The sequence below is a fragment of the Apus apus genome, chromosome 4 (assembly GCF_020740795.1).
Source record: "Apus apus isolate bApuApu2 chromosome 4, bApuApu2.pri.cur, whole genome shotgun sequence".
NCBI classification, from domain to species: Eukaryota; Metazoa; Chordata; class Aves; order Apodiformes; family Apodidae; genus Apus; species Apus apus.
The window spans coordinates 9,875,302-9,902,230 of record NC_067285.1 but is presented as its reverse complement, the minus strand read 5'-3'; the positions used below and the strand labels follow the sequence as shown (position 1 = coordinate 9,902,230).

At 37.6% G+C, this 26,929-nt stretch overlaps 1 protein-coding gene across 8 annotated transcripts in view; it reads right to left on the bottom strand.

Moving 5' to 3' along the window:
• Positions 1–5,323: 5,323 nt before the first annotated feature.
• The window catches only part of GPAM (glycerol-3-phosphate acyltransferase, mitochondrial), a 50,184-nt gene continuing 28,578 nt past the window's right edge, over positions 5,324–26,929 (bottom strand). For 7 of the 8 annotated variants that reach the window (XM_051616735.1, XM_051616740.1, XM_051616736.1 and 4 more), the window contains 17 exons: positions 26,528–26,641; positions 25,173–25,322; positions 24,240–24,336; positions 23,984–24,120; positions 22,581–22,680; positions 21,671–21,883; positions 21,160–21,273; positions 19,114–19,199; positions 18,210–18,325; positions 17,442–17,512; positions 16,063–16,327; positions 15,466–15,608; positions 13,907–13,984; positions 10,814–10,954; positions 9,887–10,076; positions 9,719–9,777; positions 5,324–8,680 (listed from right to left, as the gene is read on the bottom strand). In XM_051616735.1, the coding sequence (XP_051472695.1) occupies positions 8,564–8,680; positions 9,719–9,777; positions 9,887–10,076; positions 10,814–10,954; positions 13,907–13,984; positions 15,466–15,608; positions 16,063–16,327; positions 17,442–17,512; positions 18,210–18,325; positions 19,114–19,199; positions 21,160–21,273; positions 21,671–21,883; positions 22,581–22,680; positions 23,984–24,120; positions 24,240–24,336; positions 25,173–25,322; positions 26,528–26,641 (2,191 nt within the window). In that variant the 3' untranslated portion in view covers positions 5,324–8,563. The remainder of the gene's footprint in view (positions 8,681–9,718; positions 9,778–9,886; positions 10,077–10,813; positions 10,955–13,906; positions 13,985–15,465; positions 15,609–16,062; positions 16,328–17,441; positions 17,513–18,209; positions 18,326–19,113; positions 19,200–21,159; positions 21,274–21,670; positions 21,884–22,580; positions 22,681–23,983; positions 24,121–24,239; positions 24,337–25,172; positions 25,323–26,527; positions 26,642–26,929) is intronic. The other variant, XM_051616742.1, reaches the window with a different exon arrangement.

Sequence of the window (26,929 nt, the reverse complement as noted above, 5' to 3'; positions counted from 1 at the left end):
GGTCCATTCTCCAGCCTTGCTTCCAGGACCTGGGTACCACAGGGCACCACCATGCCATCACCTCCTGGGCAATTAATTACTTTCTAACACAGATAATTAAGTATTCTTCCCAGGATCACATTTTGAGCTCCCTTCAGAGCCAGGAGTTCAGTCCTTTATCTCCTGATAAGGAGTGTCAGGACTGTACACTCTCCATGCTTCTCCCTACTCTCTCAGCTGGCCCTTGCTGTTCCAGTGTGCCTGCCACAGCACCCACACTTGCTCCAAGGAAGATTCTCCTTGTTGCTAAACTCTTCACACCTTCACCTCCTCACCTGACCTACAACAACAATGCCCAAGGAAGTGCCCAGGATATATCCAGAAGGTTCTCCAAACCTAACACTTCTTGCACCCAAGCCACCTTTCAGCTTAGACCAAGTCTGCAGCAGGGCAGGACACAACAGGCTGGTATAACAGCAATGTCTCAAGTCTGCTGCATCAGTTAGATCTGATTATTTAATAAATAAAGAAGTGAGGCTTTAATAAAAGATAAGGGAGCTTCAAACTGCCTTGCTCAGGCTAATCTTTTAATGGTTGAAAATGATAGACAAGCTGCTCCAATATCTTATCTAGCAGTTTGCTTTTAATTATTAATAACCAATTTGCACCTAATTTACTTAGTTCAGGAAATAAACTACATGTGTCACTGGTTCCAACATTTTTCATGTCTACTGCCTTCTGCATCAGCAAAGGGGTAACTTCATATAAACCAATTAAAAGACATAAGCACACACACAACCTCCTGACCTGGTTCGCTCTCAAGTCTCTGGAGCACAACCAGAAACACTAGCTTCTAGTACTTCCAAGCTTCTTTGTTTCAGACTTCCTTAAACTACAACTTGGGTAAATGATTACAGCTGGTAAAGGTATAGAATGCTCCTAATACCTAAAAGTTTTCTCAGGCTCTTGGACAAAAATAAACATTTTGGGGTAAAAGGAACAGAATTTACACTTTTGACGGAAGAACGGAGGACTTCTAAAACCTACCACTAGAATTAATTCACATTGTATGTAAGTATTAAAAAATGTAAACACAAGACATGTCTAAAGTTCCCAAACTCCTAGAGAACAGGGAACGTTTTCAAAAATAACAGATAACATTTATTCAGGAAAACAAATATTACTGGATTAATCAAGCCAGTCTCCAAAAAGACGATGAATGAAATATCATTTTGTTGGGTTTTTATATAAAATGTTTTTGAGAAAAAGCTTGTTCTACCTTCACTTTCAAAACCCCAAACTGAACAAGCCACTATTTCAATGCAAAGTCTTTCTTCAAATTTAACTCTTTCACAAAGACCTTGCCAAAATAAGGAAGCACAGACAGAAATATACCTGCTTTTTAGCACATCAGTTTTTAAGGAAATTGGATGTTCTGATAGAAAAAAAAATATATTAAAATATATTATTTTATTTTAATTACCATGTCTACAGTTGCTGTTAAGGATTATGAGAAGCACCTGGGAACTGGAATGGTCACAAGGATGAAATGGAGGCTATAAATGCCCAGCCACCCAGAGAGACAAGGGATGATATTTGTAGGCAAAGGTGCTAAATTATGATAATTAAGTTTAATGAAGGGGAAATACCAACCTGAAAAAGGGCTTTTACAGCTTTCTGACAGGTAGTAGTTTAATTGGCCTTCTCCATCCTGCAGAAACAAGAGCAAGTCTGATTGAAAAAGAAACCTATCACCACTGCTAAAGTTATTATTCAGCTACATTTAGAGAAGTCATACTAATGTAACCATAAGATGAACCTGTAAAACTTTCCACAGACAACCAAAATGCTTAACTGGGGAGCAAAACCAATCTCTCAGCCCTTCCTTACCCTGATCTAAAGGAGAACAAAAATCAAAGGTGAGAAATGCATTGTACAGACACTCTCCAACTATCTGTTAACAAAAAACCACCTTGAGTACCAATTACATGGCAGCCATCACACAGTACAGAGCTCAGTTGAAGAGGCTGTTTAAGTATTTTGGGGGATCCTGGAAATTGTTCCAAAGAAAATGCATTATGCTAAAATAGTGGCACTGTCAACTTCATGGCATTTATAAATGTTGTTTTTCTTGGGTAGATACAATCACTGGAGCCTGCACTCCTGAGATAAAACAATAGCCAAGGCAGCAGTAAACCCAAAACTCAGGAAATATTACTTAGGTTTCAGCCTTCCCAAAGCAGGGGTAGAGTTAAATTGTAATCTCTGAATTACAGGGTTACAGATTACAGGGTTAATTTGTAACCTCTTGTAATTTGCCAGGAACAGTCTAGAAGGTGAAAATGCCCACGGGAGGATTCCTCAGCCATTTTCCAGTTACTGGGAGTTTAACTGGTGGCAGCGGTAGGAGTCTCCTACACATCACTCCATGAAGTACAATCTGTATTAGAGCTGTGTCTTATCTCAGGTCTCAGGGATAAGGAGCCAGCCAGACCACCAGTCAAAGCAGCCTGAACAAGCTGCTTCTGCACAAACCTGTTTCTCTTCTCCTAGGAAAGGTACTCAGACCTGGAAGGCAGGGTTTCACCTCCTGTCCATTCTGCTCACCATGACCCAGCATGGCAAAACCCACAGGGACAGCGACCCCATATACCCAGAGCAAGGGAAACAACAGCACACTGAGGCCAACATCTTTTGGTGCCTGCCTATGCTTACAGTAAAGATTCTAGAGTATCTCATTCTTTTCACTGCAGCTGAAGACCAAGTTAACTACTTTTATCCTACCTGGGTTCTCCCATGTCCAGGAAGTAATCCAGATTCTTCTCTTCTTTTCCACAAGGGGGAAAACAAAAGGCATTTTTCCCTTCCGTCTTCTCCGTATCATCCTTCAGAGGTCTTCAAACAGAACATGCCATCCCAGCTGAGACATCAATTTGAATGCACTGGAAAGTTTTGCCCTGTGTTTGTCACTTGTGCAGGTGTAAGGTACCTTTGCACGTCTTCTGCCCTTTCCACAACAGCAGGCCCTTTTTGACTTGCGTTCTGCTTGTGATCTGCCAGTACATGGGAATTTTCTCCAAAGAATTGCTACACAGCCAGTTTAGCTCTTCTGTGCCTGTGAATTTAGTTTTTCTTCTCTCAGTTGTAACAGCTTCTGCTTCCCCTGCTGAATTGTATTCTTTTTGCCTTCAGATCTTTCGAAAAATGTATCATTACCACCGGGATCATGACAACCTCCAGTGCGCTGCCTGGCTCTCCCACACCTTGTTATCTACCACTGTAAAGAGCAATCTCCTTCCATTCCCCAGGTCACTAATGAAGACAATGACTAGACAAGACTCAGAACAGATGCTAGGAGAATAATGTTCACTACTAATTCTTCCACTCCACAATTATTCCAGTCTGACTGTGAACTGTGCTTTAAGGGGAGAAAAAAAAATCTGCTTAGTAGCCGTACATATGCAGCCTTCCTCAAAATACCATCCCATGCTAATGAAAACTAAAAGACAATGTCAGAAGTGACATGTAAATCAGGAGCAAAAGAATAGGTATCACTGCCTCCCTCCATGGCCTTAGACACATTATCTGATCTCCATGTTTAGGTTTCCTCATTCATCAGAGATTGTCATTCTGTAAAGCATTTCAGGCCAAGAGATTGCAAATGACATCAGTTTAAGAACCCATATTGTTACTATGCTAGAAAACATCCTTTTTTGTGCAAATTACTCATAGCAATTATGCATCTTTTATTGCATAATTACATACGCATATATTTTATACTTCATAGCTACACAATGAATAATTAAATAGCTTTTGTTTCTGTAACTGTCAATGCTTTATGGCAGATGAAATCTAAGTCTTTTTAAAGTTTATGGTCTCTTGGGTCTGAACTCCAGCAAGAATATTCCATATGTGTTTCTTACCAAAAGCCAGAAAGTTCCTTATTCTAATGACAGAATCAACTATGAAACTTTTTGAACAACTATACTAACAGGTGGGCTAAGTTACAGAACAATTATTAAGGATGATATTTCTGACCCAGCAAATGCAAAGTGGAATGAACATCTATAAAAGTCTGAATGGAAAATGTTTCAGGCAGCAGTTCAGATAGAATCATAGAATGTCGTGGGTAGGAAGGGACCTATAAAGGTCATCTAGTTCAACCTCCCTACAGTAAGCAGGGACATCTTCAACTTAGACTGCTCCGAGCCCCTTCAAGCCTAACCTTCAATGTCTCTAGGGATGGGGCCTCCAACCAGTCTGTAGGCAACCTGTTCCAGTGATCCACCACCCTCATATTAAAGAACTTTTTCTTAATGTCCAACCTAGAACTTCTCTAGTTTGAAACCATTACCCCTTGTGAACAGGTCTTCCCCAGCCTTCTTATAGGTTCCTTTCAGGTATTGGAATGTTGCTATAAAGTCCCCCTGGAGTCTTTTCTTCAGCCCAAGATCAGTGTTCATCTTACCTTGAAAATACAGGGCTGCTGAAAAACTGGTGCATCTTAAGAGAGAACACAGCAGATAGCTCAAATCAAGTGATCGTTCTAAGTAAGCCTGACAAGCTTTTATTACAAGAAAACTGAATTAAGCAAAAAACAGAGATAAGTTCTTTATCTGACATTTGGGATTTTAAGACTGAGAAATAGGAAGACATTTACAGAAAGAATAACATGTAGGGTCATCACCAATAAGAAGTGGGTTTTATTCAAGCTATTGACAGTAATTGAATTTTCGTTTCCTGCCTCAGCTTAGAGTTGTCAATTAATGGAGCCCTGCTTGCATGTGAACATCGCTAGGGGCCTCTTAAAGAATGAGTTGATTACAACTTTTTCTTTTTTTTTTTTTTTTCTGAAGGGTGAAACAGCATCCCTCCTTCTCAATTTAAGTAATGATCATCTGTGCAGGTTTTATTGTATTAAAGCCCTGCTCCAATTGATTCAGATTTGCCAGATGCCATCAGAATTGCTGACAGGTGCTTACTGGACTTCAGGGCAGCTCAACATCGCCATGAGAAGGGACAGTCTGCAGTATCAGAGCTGTCCCAGCTCCTGAAGCTGCACAGAAGAGCCTTGAAGGGATGGGGAAAGAGAAGCAAAATGGCACCTTCACAACAAAACAGTGACTCAAGAGTCAGAATGTCACCCTGAGCCGCTTTTTAAATGGTTCTGCTGCAGTACACACTCTGGTAGAGATACCTCTGCAACGAAAGCTTGTCATGGTTTAATTCCAGAAGCTACCTGGAATGGGACAAAGTTATTGAATGAATTATCTAAGCAGGTTATTTAAAACAAACAAACAAAAAACCCACAAACCAACAATAAAACAAAATACACTAGAAGAGATTGTTAAATGTCATATTAGCAAACAGTTTAATTTATTAAAATGACTCCAGTACACCTCTGTGCTTCTACAACAGGCACAGCATTACACATAACAGGTAAAACATGGTAACATTTTTGAGGAAGCAGTATCAGGCTCATTAGCACAGAAACATGAGCAACAGCATCTTACATCACCTCCCAGCTCAAACTTCTTCTACCTGGTGATTCTGATACTCTGGGTGGAGCAGGCAGTCAGTTGAACACAAAACTGTGTACATGCTTCTTAGTCACAGGCAGGTGAATAAAGCCCTATACTGTCAGAGAGAAGGCAGACCTGCCTCTGACGTCAGTGTGAGTAGAAAGTAAATGTATTAACACATTCATGATCCCTGGGGGCCTGGGTAGCTGTGGCAGCACAGAAGTGCAATTCTACATTTTCATCACTCTAAAAATGTGAGATCTACAGGATGCATATAGGAAGATTAAGTTTCTCATACCATGAAAGATCCTGGCCCAGAAAGACTTACATACCTGAGTAATATGCTCTTAAGAATAACAAGACTCATGTAAGTCTTTGTAAGAGAATACTCCTAAAATCTATTTGTGGTAATTCAGGGCCAGTCCTTCCTTCTTTACTGGCTAACTTTCTGGAAGTTAACTTAATCTGGTATTCTTTCAGCAAAGAAAGCATGAGAGGAAACATGAGAAGACACTGAAGGTGTAAATACAGTGCAAAAGTGTGTTAGGTTTTGTTTTTGACTTTTGCAGCCTGGTAATTTTATATTCTGTGCTTTATTTTCAGGGAAAAGCATAGTTGTCATGTGTGATAATATACACGCTTGCATATATGTGTACATACACACTTGCTGCAGAATGCAAAGGCTTCCAGTGGCATATGCTTCCTAGTACTGACTTCTCACATGCAGCTTTTCTCATACAAACATGAACCAGTTGTAGAGGTAACCCCTCCCTCTGCATACTGAATGTATTCATTAATGTGTATTCACATGCAATATTACCCTACCCAGTCACTGATTTATATTAATCAGATAATTTTAAAGGGGTTTTTTTTGTTTTTCATGTAAGCCATAAGTTATCTTAGTTGCAACACCTAGCCAGAACACTCCAGTGACCACAGTACTCCTGGGTTTTATGGTTACCAACATCAGTTGGCAGAACATTCTTAATGACTCAAGTTTTGTTTGCTTCATATTGCTTCATTTTTTAAAATCTTTTTGATGAACGATCTTCGCTTGTTAGCACACTTCAGATTTACTGAAATGCAGTAAACTATTAGAGCTTGTTATTCAGAAGCACCTAGTCTTTTTTTGACATGAAACAACTGTATGGAGCACTCATTGGGTTAACAAACAGTGCACATTAGCTAGTAGATGAAACTGTTTTCTAAGTACCTAGTAAACTTAATAAAACAAATTATGTTTGATGTAGTCACTACCCTGCTGAGACAGCAGAAGGACATGAGAACAAAAGCAACTCTATGGTCAGTTTCTATCTGTATTAATGTAGCTTTGGTTCAGAAATTCTTTAAGTGTTGTAGAGCACCTGGTTTAGTGACAAAACACGTGTCTCACAGTGCTAACAGTATAATGCTAATAAACTATAAACTGCAGGTTTCAAATATTAATAGCATTTAATAAAAAAATTACAGAAATACTCTCGTTGACAAATGTGCAGTACAAACACAAGCTCCTTGGCCACAAACTCAAATTGTGTGCGTCAGTTTTGTGCCGGCATAACAGTGCAAGTGCTGGGATTCAAGTATGCTTTTCCATATTTATGTTAAGCAACAGACACTACAATGATGAAGTTTGGGGGGTTTTCTCCTCACAAGGCCAGGACGTGAGAATCAAGCAGAACATTGCAGCAACTGAGATGTTTCATTTCCCTCATAGCAGAGGCAATCCAACGGAGGAAAAACACATTTCACTAGCAAACCAACTTCACAAACCACCAAGTTATTGCTTCAGCTAGATCAGCTGTACTAAAATACAGGACCACAGGTTGCAATCTAATCTCCACTCACATGAAGAGAATATGAAATCTACAGTGCAAGTCCTCCATGCAAAAGGATCAAATCGCAAGACCAGAGTCCTGTTTCATAGGACAGAATTTATTAATTATTCAGTTTTGTCTGAATTTTTTTTTGCCAGTCAGGTCAGAGTCAAAAGTACATTGTTTGTGATGTTTATGTGTTTCTAGAGGTTACTACTTCATGCCAATTTAGAACTGCTCAGCAACAGCATACAGTATGAACACTTGTTTCCAAAGAATTGCAGAAATTATTGCTGAAATTTTTAGGGCCAAAATTAAAAAATATTTCACCAAATCAAGTCCTTACTCCACTTTAAAAAAAACTATGACATCCTACTAATTAAAAAAAACAAAACATAAAAAACCCAACAACCAAAAGCAAACCCACAACTTAATAGCTTTTTTCAATTAAATAATAATCTAAGATTTTACAAGATATTCACATTCAGGCAACTGTCACCTGACCTGGCTGAACCACAGATGCCATAATAAAAACAAGAACACTACTCTCACGTTCTTCATGACAGAAGTGATTAGTGCAATTTACCACTGCACTACACAGCCCTAATAGTGCAAGGTGTGCCTGCTAACAATTTTTCTCACAATCACCTGCTACATTTTCATTATTCTTAGATGTCTGTAACTTAACTGTTATTCTCATTAGAATTTTGGCATTTATGTTAATATTTACGAAAATCTATGGCTTTATCCATGAAATATTTAACCTGCCTAAGCAAAACTTTTAAACCATTTAAAATAATAAAACTGAATCGGAATGGAAGTTACTTGTTTATGCCATAAGCTGTGTTGCCACTAAACTCAAGATCTCATGGTTAGCTACAGATCACAAATAAGTGTATTTGTGCATCTGTTACAGTCTTTAAAAGTATACTTAAAATATAACACTGATAAAACTTCATTCTTCATTTTAAACCTAATTCTAATAATTTATCTCATTTTTTGCAACATGTTTAATTACTTGTATCCAAAGTGTCATCTGAGTATCACTGTATTACAACAGGATTGGGACTGTAAGAAACCCATAAAATGCATACATAAGAAGGCACTTGTCTTCCAGTAGTTCAAGTCAGAGAAGGCCTTACCCAGACAGTGGCACCTTACATTCTGAAGGATTAGCAAATGTCCCCAGGCTTTGACACAGTCTCAAAACCTGTCTTCATGTCCCTGGGCAAAGGTGCTACATGTCGTCTATAATACCATGAAACTCATGATGAATTCCAGTAGTTTTTGCCTGTTGCGCTGAGGTAGGAACGTAGTACCTAGTTCCAAAATGGTGTCTCTTCTTTGTTTCGTCTGATTGAAAACCTAAAGCACAGCATGAATATATGTAAGTATCACCATGTTCATGGAACGTCCTTTGTGATTAAATGTTTATGCTCTATACTGAATTTGCCCTCATTTACTTCCCCCTCCTGCCTTTTCTTGAAAGCTTAAATGGCCAATACCTTTAAGATATCATTAGAATCCACTTAGTGTTGAAGCACTTAAAGTGCTAAGAAGAACAGAAACTCAGAAATAAGCACGGTGTGCCAAAACAACCAGTTCCTAACAGGAAGGGACAAAATATGCACTCAAGAGTGCTTTTTTCACAGCTCCTACAGTCTGTTTACAGGAATATACCTTTACTATAGGTTTTACTACAAGCTCATGAGCATTTAATACAACAGCATTCAAGGACAAAGACTTCAAAATGCTTACCTAACAATAATTTGCCTAAATGCTGATGCTTTCAAAATTGTAATGCTAAGTCTCACCTGCCATTGAGAAAGATATGTCATTTTCATGAAACCACCTCATTTGCAAAATCTAGATAAGCAGTTTAAAATGACAGTGGTGAAGTGCAAAACTGGTCTGTTATTTTAAGGAAGATCGGTATCCTGATGGTAGACACTGGAGGTCTATTAGGATGGTTTGCTGAAACATCAATTACTGCTAAGACAAAATTCAATAACAGTTTTTGAAGATTAAAGTAGTGCTTCAAACTTAGATTTAGCTATAACTATGCACAGAGCATGCTCTCAGCCTTCCAAAATGGTCACTGATGCCCAATAAGGACACAGTGTAAAGCAGAGAAACTCCATCTGCTGTGAATAAAAATGCCTAGTCACCTAGCCCTCATCTAGACAAGTTTTCTCTGGGGAAATAAGTGCCCTGTTCTGCAGTGTGTGCTCTTTTCCAACAGCCCTGAGCTTTAAGGAAAACAAAATGCTCAAAACCCACAATACATTTGCACAGATACATTCATGTGTTTTAAGCTGACACTGACCGTTTTCCACGAATTGTCTAAATTGGGCTTATTAGTAAAATTAAACTTAACAGCCTCCAAATTTGATCACCACTTACCCCAATTTCCTTGAAGACTTTCACTGCATTTTTCACATGACTGTAGGTAGCACTCTCAGCTGCAAGAAAGAAAACCCAGAAATAAACAAACTGCAACTGAATTTGGGCTACCTTGTGATAGGAGAAACAGAATTCATCAAATTCAGCTCCAAAATCAGTTTCACATACCATATACAGCAACATTCTTCTCCGTCCTGCTTATTAAGTGCCTGTGTAACTTCTGAAGGTATTCAGACTCTGAAACAGGACCACTAAAATTGTGCACGAAGATAACAGCAGAGCTATATGCCTCCAGTAAAGGTCCCAACAACCTCTGCAGGAAAGTGATGTACTGCTGGTGCTCTTGAGACTGGCTCACCTAAGAAAGGGGAACAAGAGCTTCTTAAGTGACAGAGACCAGCAGAAACAAGAAATGACCTGCAATGCAGCACACAGCAAAACAGCAGTCCAAATAATTCCTAGAACAAAAAAAGAGTATGGGGACACAATACAGCACATTTATAAAAGCGTAAGAAAAAAAAAGCAGTTTACCATGAGGGACAAAACTGGCACCACACATTGTAGATGTGCTACTTTTTTCTCCTCCAGGATATTAATAATTGTTTTCCTAAGATGGCATTAAAGACATTGTTCTGCTCTGCAGCCAACAGAAGGGTTGCCAAAACATTCACAGAGATGGACATAAGTTTCTAAGTGGTAACAAGTTACCCTAAAAAATCAACATGACCAATCTATGAGGTGAAATTTAGGTTGAAAATGAATACCAGCAAAATGTGCCACTTTTAGAGTGTGTGCTGTCAGTAAAGAATAATACATTTAGACACCAAAATACTTGAGCCTTTTCCAGTTTTCACGACACTAACCACTGCCCTTCCACCTCCCTGAAATATCATTTGATGGTTTTTTCAGTTGTTTTCCCCAAAGGAAGGAGAAAAAGGTGTTCTACTGACTGAAGCAAAATACAACAGACTAATACTGTGAATCAACAAAAATAATAATAATAAAAAATAATCATCATTATATATCCTGAACTAGAGAAGTATTTTGTATCTTTTTCAATAGGCTTCAATGTTATTAGCCTTAAGATAATATTACCTTCAGGTAGCAATCTCTCTGCTCTTCTCCAAAATCACTGTCTTCATCTTCCTCATCACTTCGCCAGGATAATGGTTCAGGGAGCTTTTTATCCCACTGCTGCTCTGTAAGACTAGGACTAACATCCTCCTGATCATCCTGCTTAAATTTGAAAGAAAAGGTAGTAAATAGGTAAAAAAACCAACAAATCCAGGCAAACAATAGATTTTATAATCTTATCTGACTAAACCAATCCATTCATTAACCAATATTTTATGAAAGCAGGCAAAACCCAATTATAGACAGAGTTAAGGAAAGAGAAGACACATTTGGTGAAAAAGACTACCTTTCATTTGCCTGACATATGAAAGTGAAAATCTTTGCAAGTATTGCTGAACTTTCCTAACAGAGGCCATGAAGTAGCAGTTGCCAAGAAAGTGTTGTGTTAGGATAAAATGCTGAGATGCTATCTGGACACGGATGTTCCTAACCTCTATACTACTGCTGCATTAAAGACAGGATAGAAGACTCTGTGTTATATTACAAAAGCTAAAATCTCAACTAATTTAGAATTTGTCCGGTTGCTACTCGGATGTGGTAACTTACTGTCTCCAATGATGCTGTTCTTGTATTTGTCCCCATGTGCCAGTTTGAATCACAAAGGCCCCAAACTGTTCAAACCTTGATCATGTTGAGACACTATGACCTCTCCATCTGTTACACCACAGCAATTCCCTCCTGCTAATCACCATGACAAGCACCATCCAAGTTTAGCCTCCAGATGCCCCACAGTAATCTGCCCTCCAAGTAAGACACAGATTTACATTTGTACATATTAGCAGGGAGGTGTCCTAGGGAAGTATACATTACTTCAGGCTTTTGAGACGAGTGCATGACAGCAAGAATACCATTGGTGGGATTTCTTAGCTTTAGTATTGTGAGGGGAAAGAGTTAATTGTTTGCTTTTCTAATACATAGTAAACCCATCTATTTTAGTAAAACCATTCATTAGTGAAGTGCTTTTAAAAGTTGTAAAGTACTGTAAAATTCCCTTGCAAGGGCATAGTGAGGTAATCTGCCCGAGGCTATAAGCACAGATTCATACATACTAGATGTACTCAAATAGTGATTTTGTTCTGTTGTGCAATAATGCAGGTACATCAGAAGTTCAGGTGTAAAGTAACTGTGGTGCAACAGAAATACTCCACCTGATGATCAATGTCTCATACAACATTCAATTCTAACAAAGCATCTTCAGAAATGAGTTTGAGAAATAGTAAACACACACTCCAAAGAAAAAGGGACACCTCAGTGTAAATCATTCTTCATTATCTGTTTTGCTCAAAGTAGAAGAACAGAAAGTCACTAGTGCTAAGTCTCTGAGGAACGACTCCCTTATTTCATTTAGAAATGAGAAACAGCCAAGACTGAATACAAATGGACAACTCTTAGATGTTATTTCTGTTGTAATGCTCATGACAAAGGAAAAGGCCTTTGCAGCAAATGAAAAACTACGTTCCCCCAGTCTTATACTCCCACCAAGTGTTTTATTTGGAATGAAGCAAAGGCCACAAAATAAGTTTTAAGAATATCAAAGAGATCACTATGCATGAGGAAGTTTTCTTAGTTTTTGAAGCAGATACTAAAATCGGAGGAAAAATAATTTTTTTAAAAGCATGGATCAATCTAGCTCAATTTAATGGGAAATCTATCAACGTGTTAACATCAGTAGTGAAATGAAATAATTAGAAGGGACAAAAGCTAGATACCTTTCCTAAAGGTATCTGAATTCCTCTTCAAATTCAGGAAAGAATTGTTGCTTACAGTGCTTGTACTGATTATGCAAATTAATAGTATTTTAAAAGAAGCAAGCAGGTACATAAGTTTTCTAAGTTTAGAGAAAATTACTGATGAAATGTATCTCCTTTTTAAGCACTCGAATGTTGCACTGGTGGTATATATCAAACAACTCAGACAAATATTTATATAATGCCTCATAGCTAGCTACATCCTAGCTATAAACAGCAAAGTACCAGACTCAGCAACAGAAACTTAAAGAAGAATCCTCAAGACAAGTTTCATGTCATCTTGAGTTGACAGAGGTGCATATCTACTGCTGTCCGCAGCTATTTTCCTCATCTGTCCCCAGCAATGGAACATTGCTGGTTTCTTCTTAGGTTTCTTCCTAATCCTCTGATTCTTAGATAAAGCCAAAGATGAATGCTAATAGTTACAAGCTAATGCATAACAACATGTCAGTACTTAGATTAAAGAAAGCAGAAGTAACACCAAAGAAGATGTTTAATATCCAGGTATGTCAAGTAAATAGTACCTATGGTTACATACATTAAAAATGGCAGCCTGTATCAAAAGGTATACAGCAAAATTAGAGTGAAGCTGTGGCCATTGACAAATACACCAGAAGCAACTTTAAGTTTCCTTTGAAACTGGACAGTTGCAAGATGAAAGCAGCCAAATACGTAACTCTTTTCCACTTGCTCTTTTAATTTTGTTGCTTCCTCCTGGGCACAAAGGTTTCTTCTCTGTGCACAAAAAGTTTGGGAAGCAAAGGTACACCTGGTCAGCTGCTCCCTGGTGCACAGGTTTTCTTTACACTGTACACCTCTGGTAGATCACACCAGACAGCAGCTCCAGTACATCCCTGCAACTGCAAACTGTCCTAGCAGAGGAGGTTTAAAATAATTTTTAGATAAATGCAAAGGCATCAAAGAATGACAAAAGATCTGGACTACTGGCTCCTTTAGAGTAGAAAGGAAACATCCATGTAGCTATGCTATAATGTGAAAGGGCTTCAATAATAAAATAAATCCCCATCTTACAAGACAGTACAAAATGCATCTGTCTCAGTAGGTTTAATAGTAAAATGAAATTACACACAGAGTCATTCAAAGCATCTCAGGATGACTATACCCAAATATCTGATGCTTATAAATGCAAGAATGAAGCAGTATTAATCCTGGACTTTTTAAGTGGTTACAAGCTTTTAGTAACAGCATATATTTAGAACAAGACTAACAACTAAGCAGCACCAACCACCTATGGCTAAACCCAAGTAAAAGAAACAAAATCAATTTAGTATCTCTATCACCTTACCTCGGCCACCAGAAGAATACCATATTGTATCAGCCTTTCCACAGATTCATGGCAAACTTGATATATCACCTGGCAAGGCTACACAAGAGAAAAGAAACGCACTGAAAAAATCACATCCATTATACCCATTATAGCCGTTATGAAAATGCTATTGAACTTTTACCAACATAAGCCCAATGTACCACTCATACATCTACCCTTAAAAAATATTACAGTTACATAGAATACTTAAAATTTGTCCAAGCTTTTTCAAGAAATGCATTACTATGCTAGTAGAAAACCACAGCAAATATTCTCCCCTTTTAAGCGCTTCTAACCAAATTTTAGTTTGCTAACAATTCTGAATAAGATAACCATGAAACTAAATAATTGAGAGTCATACCAGTGATTTATTTGGAATTTAAAGGAAAGTACGCTTCTAAGAAACCTCCTTATGTGTTTTGAAACTCTGAATAAAAAATACCAACCCCTTTCATATTGCTTATAATCCTGTAGGAAATATTTTCTAAGTTAAAAAAACCCAACAAACTCTGAAAGGAGGACAGGATTACTAAAGAAATCCACCATATGAGCTACACTACTGTCCAGACAAAATACTAAATTTGGCTTACGCCTCATTTAAAAAGGCATAAATCAAAAATATGTGTGTAAATTTAAAAAGGAATTCAAGAATCTCTATAATTCTAAGTAACTTCTACATGTAAGAAAAAAAAAAACAACCTAGCACTTAAAATTGCAAGTATACAGAGTGTAACTATATAAGTGGCTGAAAACTGAGATAACATCAGCTGTCTTCCCAGTTTTGTAACAAAACAAAAACCAAAGTCAGGCCAAGTTTAAAATTGCCACTAAGTGCTAGGTGTGGCACTCTATGCAAAGTAAGAATACTTTCTGAATCTGAAGCCTTAATTCCCAACATAATTTCAATCATCTATGCAAACTTCTAAGAGTTGGGTATTCTCAAAGACTATATTTAATAGTTTGGGTGGAATGGAGATATAGTTGTGATGGTCTAATGACACAAGCAATACAAAATCTGTTAGAAGGCACCAAAAAGCCCAACCTCAAGTTGTGAGAAGCTGACAGAGAGAGCGAAGCTTCTCTTTCTCAGGAAAGGCCTAAAGCCACCACAGCAGAAATGCTGCAGCCTCACCCCAGCCTCACCACTTCAGCACTTGCAAGAGCATGAGGCATGCACTTGGTGTGCAGCCCTGAAATCAGACTGACTGATTTTGTTACCCTTTGCCAAGGAAACGAGGTAATGACAGGAGTTTGGCAATTTAATTCACATGTTATTTTAGGCCAGGCATCTTCTGGATGAACTGTTCTGATGGAACTGCGTTTGTTCAAGTGTTCAGACATTTCCTTGAAGCAATTGGGAACAATGCTTCCTTTTTCAAATTATATTCAACCTTTTGCTACCCATTACCATCAGGCTGTACTTAGAATGAACATATCAGAACTGTGACACTTGAAAGTATCAAGTAATTTTAAAGTGACATAGGTAGTTACAGGCAGAACAAAAATTTGAAACGTGGACAGTTAATGCAATTACTTACCAAAGACACAGTGAATTCATTAGAAAGCAAGTAACACAAGCTAGCAGCTTTCCGGACCAGGTGTTCTTGACTAATCAAACTGGAAGAAGCACCACTGGTACCATTTCTGCACCTCCTACTCTGAATCGCATGAAGGCTGCAGGCTAAAGCAGAAACAAACAATAAGCACAGTTCGTTTTTCCAAAGAGCTTTAGAGCCAAGAAAACTTACAACTTCTGTTTTGTCTATTTCTAGGCCTACACACAGTCAAATATTACACATGCAATAGAAAAATACTGTCAGAATTCACCACTATTCCATTTACTTCCAACTCATGTCAGATTGAAAAAAAACAACTCATGAAAATACTAGGGACCAAAACACAGGTTTTGCCATGTTGGTTCAAAACACTGATAGTACCTTGATCATGGAAGTAAACAATATGGAAAGATTTCCACAAAAGATGGAAAAAACAAGTGAACACATTCCACAAACAACAAACAAGTTTACTATAAAATAGTTTTTGTAAGGTTAAACATGGGCAGAAGCAGAGAGGGAAACAGATGTTTTGACTCGATGGGTCACAAGAGTTTTCCTTTGGTAAACCCCAACACATACCTATAACAGCCTCTTTAATGAATACATGAAGTACTCCATTGCTGTAGAAGTTGAGTTCAAAGACAGCAGGTATCTTGGTGCTGGGAGTGATGAAGAACTCGTTGTTTCGACTAGTGTGTGTGATATTTACACAGTTCCCCAACAAGTGGATGGCATGCATGACAACATCATCCGAGTTCCCTGAAAATCCCAAGTCAAAGTCACGGGCTAAGACCTCCTCCTTCATGGAAAAGAAATCTTCTACCAACCTGGAAAGATCTGTTCCCTAGAAATAGAATCACAAAGTAAAGCCTTGTTCTGTGCACAGGAGTTTACCTGTAAACCACGTAGCCATGTGTATAGCAGACACATAAACAAGCCCTTAATTTTAAAAAATCCAAAGCACAGTAGCTGTTTTCACAAAATTATTGCTCAAATAGTCTACAGATTTTTAATTATATGCAATTATATTTTAAAGCCATGCAGCTATATGATAATCCAAGGTTTTTTGTTTGCTTCTTGGTTTACATCTTAACCTGCAGAGAGCAGAACTGTTCTTTAAGAATATATTAGAGAGATCCTATTTCCATTACCTAAGCTGTAAAATGAATGATTAATTATCTGAGAATACTGTAAATAGCAGAAGTCCTCTTCAGCTGCGGACATGAGGAAAAGCTTTCTCTCAAGCATTTCCTTTCCTTGTTTTTTGTCAAGATGGCTTCAGATCACATTGTAAAAAGCATCTTTGATCCCACTATTCTAGAAAATTGGAAAAACTGGACTGACAGAAATACTGATAATGTCATTGACTGGGAAGATTACATATCTGGCCAATATTTTCAATTTGTTCTTGATTTATGTGCAATAAAACTTTTAGGCTATAGGCAAAGGAATTTCAGAAAAAATGCTAAAGACACTTGTAGGATAAAAAAAATTTCTTCCAAGCTCCATGCACAAGACTTCAGTTCAACAACATTTAGCATCATTTTGCCATCATGGTATAATATTCTAGTACCAAGAAACAACAAAACTAATTTGAAGAATAACAGAAGAGTTGCTAGTATATTCAATAGTGGTATGTTAGAATATGTTTAAGATGTAAAAACCAGTCTTACTATAATGAATCAAAACAATGTATTCTTTTCAAAAAGTGTAATTACATTTTTAATTACAAAAAAATTTTTCCACAATAATATTTACTATAATCCCACGAGTAATGGCTTATCTTCAAGTATCCACTACTAATTCAAATATTAGCACTCAGACTACCTGAAAACACTTTCATTTAAACACATCTTTCTTCTTTTAGTATTATCACGCAATAGCAAAATGCTTTTTTTTTTTTTTTAATTAACAGGTCAAAGTCATGTTTCTCTACTTAAGCAGCATGCAAGCCTCACCTGCCTGTGTCTGTACAGCAACAAACAGGCAACAATGTGGGTAGACATCACAGCACAGGATTTGTTTGCAGCTAGAGGTAAACAAGATAAACTCATGAGCATCCAAGAAGTTCAGAACATCATTAAAAGTGAAAGAATAGCCATTATTTAAAAAAAAAAAAAAAAAGATATTATATTGGCACAGAACTGTACCTCCTGAACAAAATACAACGTGTATTATGTCTTTATAGTGTCAATATTAAAGTAATCAAACTAAAGTAACTTGAACCAAGAAGCCTGAGTAAAGCTCACATACCATTTTGTATGCATCTCTTATACCACAAATCACAGATCTACTGACTGCAGCATGTACCACCTAACCTATAAAACCTGGTAACACCAGTCCCTGCAGCTCGATGAGTTCACACGAGAACTGCTTTAAATAATGCCATTAAGGCACTGCAATAACTTCTTACACAAAGAGATAAGAAATCAGTGTATCAATACAACAATCAAACACTTCGGACTACAGCAGGTTCAGTATACTAGTCCAAGGAATACAAAAGTTAACAAAATAAACAGAATAAAAAGCTCTTACTTAATCAGAAAGAAAGTTGATTAAACTTTGAAGAGAAGGAAGGGAGAGAGGCAAAGGCGGGAAAACTGTCAAAAAAGCATTTGAAGTCTCAATGGAGAGAACTGGGAAGTATGACATTACAAAACAGCAAAGTCAGTTCATGCTATCAGCAAAACAAAACAAACATCTGATAGTGTTACTGTAACACTTACTGAACAAAATATGCTCAGCCAAGTTGGAGATCAGCTCTCTTCTGAAGGGTTCACTGGTGATATCCCTGGAGTTGGGCAGTGAGGCCTCTGCACCTTCATCCACAGTATCATTAGGTCTGAATACAAAAGAAAAGTTCACAAGATTAGATTTAGATTTTGGTCAAAATGTAAGATAACCTAGATGGAGATTTTCTATTTTATACACTAACTGAACAGTGTAAAAACCACTATGAAGTCTGGTAAGGGCACAAAAATGTCACACGGAACAAGCTCCACAAAAAAATTAATATCTACCAACTTTTCCAGATTATTTCTGCACACTAAACATCATCCAATATATGACTACTAGAAGAAAAAAATGCAATACAGAACATCATTGTCCTGTTGGCAATTCCTGATGCCATCCCATAATTTGCACCTGACAACTCTATTCCCTTCAACAAACGTGCACAAAACTAATTCAAGCACATCAGCCTAAAAGGCAGTTTCCAACTCAGCCTCTCTACAAACTGTCTTTTGTATGGACCTAAAACTGTCTAATGATAAATTACTGACTTCATCTCTACTAGGACCACACAGTTTTGTGTAAGTCAAGCTAAGACCTCAACTAATGTCTGTATCTGTGCAGGAAATGCAGATCAGACCTCAGAGTTTTGCACTTCTTAGTGACAGTCGCCTGTCACTAAGCCTCCTTGAGCTTTGATTAAACTGACCTCCCCAGAAAGAATGCAACTCTCGTAATAAATTACTCAGTTACATTTATATAAAATTTTTGGTTTTCTGTACACAATTAGATTACACTTGAGAAGGTCAAGCAATGATTGGAATGTATTACAGAATATTAAGAAGACAAACAAAACCCACAACCCATCCTCGCTCTCCACAACACCCAAAGAATTTCTACCTTGATGGAAGTATAGCTGGTAACAAAGCTTGTTCCAATGAAAGAGGAGCAGGCACAGGTTTTTGGCTTTGGCTGTTTATATATTCCTGTTAAGAGAAGACTTGTTATTTTTTGTAGTTTTACCACCTTATTGTCACATTCAACTGATATTATTATATGAAAACGGCAGTAATTCAAAAATGCAACCGTGATTAAAAATAGCTTACACTAAAAGGGCAGCAGTAAGATCACAGAAATTAAAAAATTTTCAACAGTTCGGTTTTTGTTTCAACAGTTTTGTTTCAACAATTTTATGAAAAGGCAAACTTTCCACAGCAAGGAATCTATACTTCATAAAAAAAAAACACTGCAACAAAACCAACACATAACTTCTGCCAGCACCCTGATGGGAACAACTACCTTCTCCGTGGCTAAATTAATAAGAACTGCCTTCATTAACATGAATGAGAGCAAAGTCTAATAACCTCTCAGAACCACCACAGACACTGTAATTATTGCTTGCTGCTGCCTTCCTCACACAACAGGATAGGGAGCTTCTCCATAGGTAATCACCAGTGTAGAAACTCCAGTTGCAAGAACCCCCCAGTGCCATGAAATAAAGGAAGCAGGAAGCAGGCAGAAATTGTTGAATACGTGATTTCTCAAAAGCCAAAGACCTCTCCTTACAGGTTAGCTTCTACTATACTCTTCTTTCAGGACACTGTGTTCTTTATGATTTTATAAAGACTAATGTGGGAAACTAAAGAGCCACTTAACCTGCTGGTCAGGAAAAGTTCCCTCCCAGGAAAGCTGCTTACAAGACTTACAACAGCCAGCTCACTCTCCTCTGCTTCTAAGCCTGTGCTCACAGAACTGCAGATGCCCACAATCAACCCTCAAAGTTCATCTCCTTTAGAAAAACCTGCAGTAACAATACACTTCTGCAAGTCTTGGTTAAGGCATATTTAAACAAATTATGTCATATGTTACCTTTCTGGAGTACAAAAATGAACACATATACAAATGAGACCTGAAAGAGGTTGCTAGGAAGGTACAGGGTGATTAGCATTTCAATAGATTAAGAGGGCAGATAACCTTCTTTTCCTTATCCTGATCCAAGAACAACTGCTAACTCCCTACCAAGTATAGCCCAAGACTTCTCCTTTGGAAGTGAATTAATACTTTTTCCTACCACACTAATTATAATGCAGTGCAGACGGTCACAATAATTTCATGCTGTGGTAATTGAACCCTCCAAAGCTCTCCAACCTACTGCTTTTCCGAGAGAAGTAGGGCAGAAAGGAGAACACCTAATTAATTTGAATAATGTTCTAGTAGGTTGTTGTTACAGCAGTTAATCTTATTAAAGTGACACTAAAAATAAGGTATACAGCAGCAGAACACAGACCAGTGAAATGCAGATAAGCACAGTCGTAGCGCACTCTGCAAAGAGATCAAAGAAAATTTAGGACTGCACCAGCCCCTTCTGTGAGAAACTACACAACAATACTCGGTGAACTAGTATAGGCAAGAGTTGTAAACCAATAATGAACTATGACTTTCAAAAAATACGCATATTTTTACTATCTATTATCCACTACACTTTTACAGCTACTAATTTGCTTACAGATTTTAAAAATCCAGTGAGAAAAATATTTTTCCTTAACAACAGTGTAAGCCATTCAATTACTCAAACTGGAGAACACTGTTCAGTTTACTTCAACTTCAAATGTCTCTACAATTTAAATAATTACTACATGATACAAGGATAATTTTAAAGACTGTTCGCTAAAACAAAGGAAATAGGCCCCATGACAATACTTAAACCATTTCAAAACTAACACAGCCCTTTATATCAACTCTGAGACTATTTCAGCTAAATACAAATCTGCCTGAAAACTCACACTGTCAGCAAAAGATGGATACTTTTGTCCCACTGGAATGGACTTCAGCAGATAATGTTAGTGATGAGAACTCACAAAGACAAAAAGCAAAAAAAATGTGTCCCACTATTGAAACATCAAGAACGTCAAACCTTCAAAAGGATCTTGAAAATATCAAACTTACTTTTAAGGAAAATGGTTGTGCAAAATCTACTCTGACACAGCCGTAATTCTTCCGCAGCATTCTGAAGACTCCTCTAGCTATACTCCAAAGACTTTCATTCTTCTTAGGTTTGCCCTGGAAAACATGGGTGGTGGTTTGTTTGTTTGTTTGTTTTCCCCAATATTGCAATTAAAAGGTTATGTTTAAAATTAAAATGCATGAAACAGCAAACAAAACAAGGCTGAATCTTTTTATACAACCTGTAACTTCAAGTAAATCTAGAGAACTATTGGTTTTAATATATTTATAGTTGAGCATAGTATTTGTTATGTCAGGAATTGCATTTAGAAGCATGTCACCCACACCTCAGCACTCCCTATCAGAGAGGGACTTGTGATTTGTGGCTCTATGCTCTTCAACACCAAGTTCATGTGACAGACAACTATCAGCACATAATTTATCTATGTAACACATCTTCCTGCATATAAACAGAAATTCCCCTAGGCAAAACAAGTTGTTCAGCTGCTCTTACCAGCTGTTCACTGTTATAGTGACCTTCAATTATGCGATCATAGGAGATTCCCACAGGTATAATTAGGACGTCAGGAGTAGCATTTGAGAAGAGAGCATCCACCACCACAGATAATAGACCTGCTCTAGCTCCAGATGTCTTTCCACTTCGAGATCGTGTGCCTTCCAAGAATATCTCTAAAAACTGCTGCTGTCTCAACAGTTCTTCTACGTGCTGAATACAAAAATATTGGAAAATAGGAAAAAAAAAAAAATTTCATTATACTGGCAAGTTCACATTTGAAATACAGTCAGCAACCATTTCCTTTTAAAAAGATTGGAAGATCTTGAGTCGGCCTGAATACTGTGAAAAAAACAAGAGCAATAATTAATGTTTGACCCAAACCCAGACCAAACTGCAATTGCATTTGCAGGAATATACAAGCAGAATAATTCCATTTGTTCAAGAACAGCATTTCTAGCAACAGCTGATCTAGCTGATTTGCGTAAGTCCCTTCTGGTTCCTCAGTACATACCATCTTCCAAGATGCAAATACAGCTATTATACTGGACGGCACAAATTATATCAACCCATAATGAATAGACTTCCGTTAAGTTCACAGAACCAGTGTTAGGTATGTCCCAGTGCAAATCAGAGAAAAAAAAGTTTAACATTCATTCAGAGAGTATTAATTCCACTTTCTTTAGTAAAGATCACATAAGGTGAAAATCTCATCCTTAAAGGTGCTTGGCATTGAATTCTCTTTATTCCATACATGCAGGACTTCACAGAAAAATGTACTGTTTTTGCAGCATGAACCCAAAGACAAATTCAAAGCAGTAAAAATCAACTCCAGACTGCTGCAACTGACTTTGCAACTTGCCACCCAACCAAAATGTCACCTACAGAAACAAAAACAAGAAACACTTACCACATAGAGCAAAGCTCTGTAGAGGAAATCCTTACGACCATCAGGACTCTGATCTAACTTTCGACGAATGAAAAATCCTCCCAGCTTGCGGATCAAGGTGCTACATAGTAAGTGAGAATGGTACTCATTGATTTCAGTTTGCAGGAAATTAATACACACTCAGTACAAAATTCCTAACACACAACAGAAACTGAAATTACTGAAATTCCCAAAGACTAACATCTATTACAATATTTGCACATGATGGCAGCACACAAATATGACTCTATTTAACTTTAAAATAGGCTTCTCTACACTGTCTTGCTCCACTTCTCTCCCTTGACAGACTACTCACCCTCTGCAGTGACCCCAACCAGAAGACCGTTGTACATTGAGAGGCTGGTGACCCATGTAAGAATTATCCTGAGCTGGCCCAAGTCTGAGCTGTGATGCACATCCAGCATGGCCTTCCTGCCCATGTTGTACTGCATATCCCCTTGGCTGCAGGATCAGCTTAGCCAGCAAATTTTAAGAGAGGAGCCTGCAGGCTCCCTCTCAGCACCAGCAAGTAAGCCACCTGCATGGCCTTGACTATATCTAACAGTGCAGCAAGAAGTTCTCAAGAGAAAATCCTTTCTGCTTGACAGAAGAAATTATTAATAGAGTTGTTTTCTTGTAAAGAAAATCCAATACTAGCTTGAATGACTAAAATGGAGCATGATCCACACAGTTTGCTGTGTGGGCATCGGAGACCCACTGAATGCTGCATCCAAATGGATGTTTTATTACCCATGCTGGTATCTCCTTCATTATACTGCCAGCCCTAATAAACAGTATTTTAATTGATTCTTTATAGTCTGAATGCCCTTCTTACTTGGATCATCACAGAGCAGCACCTATTCAAGCAAATCACCCTCTAAGTCAAGGTATCACCCATCTTAGTTCATCATTTCCTGCAATATCCAGTGGCTTTTCAGAAATCCAGTTATCCCAAACTTCTGTCTCACTGGCAAAATACTACCTGAAAGACCTTCTTATGTTTTTCTGCCACCAGGAACTTAATTTAAAAAGAGATCATACTGGAGTACTTTCCCAGAAAATATTATTCATTCAGCACTGCTCATCAGCCAGCTCCCTAAAAGAGGAGTTGTCCATTCACAACATTTTTTCATATACTCATCTTTCCTTAGTCACCTACCCACTTTGAGTCTCCTATAATAAAGGAATATCCTTCTTCACCCTACTTAGGTTATGACAGACTTTCTCAGAAGGATTTTGTCATGCTTTCTCTCTCAGCATGTAATAGGAGCCAAAGAAGTTCTACCTGATGGCGCAAGAACACTCAAGATTATCTTACACTTGGACATAAGAAATACTGAAGATCCCCCCACCTCAGTCTTTTTCAAATAAGAAAAGATTATTACCTGAAGATGGGGATGTTGAGATTGTTCCCTGCAGCAATGTAGGGTGCTTTGATGTTATGGCAGAAAAGAATGAATGTAAGGAGCAGGTAGTCAATGTGGGATTTGTGAACAGGCAAGAAGATAAGAGGCAAATTCATCTATGGTAGAGAGAGAAGGGAAAAAGAGAGAAGACATTTGGTAACAAATGTGGAATATTACTCCCTTTCTAAAACCCTCCCTTTCTAAACCTTTCTAAACCCTTTCACAACCTCCTTACCTCTGTTGCTGCTTTGACCATTTCTATTTGACCTCTGTGAATCTGGATATTCCAGAAAAAGCTGTTAAATAACTTCAGTAACACCCAGCCAGTCAACCTGAAGGAAGAACAAACACAATTCAAAAAGCTTAATTTGTTGCTGCTTGTGTTTTATATTGCTTCTATGTGACTAAAGGCAAAGCCATAAAATCCAATTACTTTATGTTCAAACAAAATTACTATAAAATCAAATTGCTTAACAACTTTTTGCATATCAGCTAAGCCATGGTTAGTAACCACATTTCAGCATCCTGCAATTATGACACAAAACTAGTCTCTTCACCTCATCAAAGGTTGTGACAGCATGTATCTGGTCTTGTGGGAGAACTTAATATACTCACAAAAAATACAGAGTTTGCATCACAGAAGTCAGTGAAGGGGACTAGGAACATGACCTGGCAAATTCACCCTTAGTAGTAAAGGTAGACACCACAACAAAAGATTTTATCTAAGACACGACTTTGAGATATTTATAACTACAGACTATGTATTAAATAGGCTCCTGGAAAAAACACCTTTCACAGAGATGATACAGCTACCTGTTCTTGCTCCTATCAGCCTGAAACAACACATGATACTAATACTGGTTTAAGCATTAGCACCATGCCTACTTTCAGGAGAGAAAAAAAATAGTCCATTTTAATCTTGTAAGTTTTATCCCTCAAAAAGGCTTATAAAGGTGAACCCTTGAAAAGGTTTAAGCCACATCTAATAATGAAGAATGACTAGCATTTCATTAGTTAATATTAAAAGAGGGATTTTTATGAATAATGTATTATTTTTTAGAATAATTATTCATTACTTTTGAATAAGATGTTACAAGCTCTGCTTGTACAACAGAGACCTTGGCCATTCTTCCACCCATTGACCATACAGACAATCCACTTTTCTTACCTGATTAAAGCAGGTGACACATTTGCTACCATTTCCTGGAGAATCTTCCTAGCTTTTTTCTTGACTTTATTGATAGCTTTAGGATCTGTCTGAGCAAAACTACCTGGAGTACTTGGTTCAGAAGCTTCATCTACAATGGCCTTCTGGACTCTAACATCAAAAAATAAGAGTTAGGAGACACCCCCCCAACAGAAGAGTTCAAGACACAGACAACAACTGCAGGGAATGAGCTACAGGAGTAACTTGCAGGCATAAAAGAACATGCACACTGAAGTACTGTGTACTCCAAATGCATTAAATTTAATGCAGTAGTTTTCTAAGCTCTGATTAAACAGATGGATGATGGATGAATACACTCAAAGTTGACCATATAAAACAGTATGTACACATTTCACAGGTAGTGATATTAAGGGATTTTCAGAAATTATTAATACTGTTAAAAATGCAGAAAGAACAGCTGAAATCTCCTCTTTGTTAATATTTTCTTTTTGCCGCCACCACAGCAATTTCACTTACTTCATTAGTCAGATTTATGCAGTTGCTCTTTGCACTTCTACATTATCTTCCCTCCTTGAATTCTCAGTTTTACAAAGTTTAACTACATTTTATAAGGGCTACTTTCCCAATATAATAGACACCTAAGAGAGATTAAGTGGTTTAACACACAATAACTACTTTACTTTTCAAAAGCAACTCTATCATCTTCAGATGGGACTTGAACATTAAAAATTCAGGAGAGTTAGGAAGGTTAATGTAGGTAGTGTGTGACCTCTGACAAAAGTTCACTTCAGGAGTGGGCATGTGGTTGAATTTATTTGTGTCCAGGGAAAACTGATACCTTAACAGCTAATCAGGGGCTCAACATGCCATTTGAAATGCACTACATAAAACAGAAATTAAGCTCCACAAAATAAAGAGTACTTCATACTACAGCCTTTTACCAGTGCTGACTCTCAGTCTTGGTGTACACTCTAGGTACTCTGAAATGCTGCTCTTCTGTTATTTCTGAAACACTGACAATTTCTGATGGCTGCAGTATGACTTTAGTGGTGATTATTTACATGAATTAGATAAACAAAACTTTGAAGTGTTTCCACATAGCAATTTATTTTTGTGTACTGTGTCTGCTGTCCACCCATTATGCATCATACATTTGGAAATCTATAATTCTTAATCTCCTCTTCTTTGTTACTCAAACAGAAATTGCAAGCTACAGACTTTAAGGGCTGTACTGAAGATACTGTATCTTCTAATATTTTTAATAGCCTGATTTTCAACACCTACGGTTTTCCAGTTCTCAAATCATATTATAATGTATCACTCATAAAAAATAGTTATATTCTGCATTATCTTACCTGCTGTTATTCAGCACATTTTCTGTCAGATTCTTGGCAAACATACCCTTGTGAACATCCCTCTCTTGCACAAAAAGGACATAACAAAGGCGTCTTGCAAGCCATCCTCTGTACCTACAAAAATATGAAGAGTATTTGAGTGAGACCCTCAAAATACTTCACTGCCAAAAAGATGAATTTTCAAAATATCTAAAAATACAATGAAGATGAAAAAGCAAGTAAAGCTTTATGAAGAGCTGCCTAAAACCTTCTGTATCTTCTAGTAAATTGTCAATAGGTTAAGGTGACATCCGAAATAACTGATGATAGCACAAAGCATCTCAGACAACTGAGGTCTGCACTACTTACTTTGATTCAGTGTGATACTAGCTTTAAAACATCCATAGTATCACAGGAAACCTA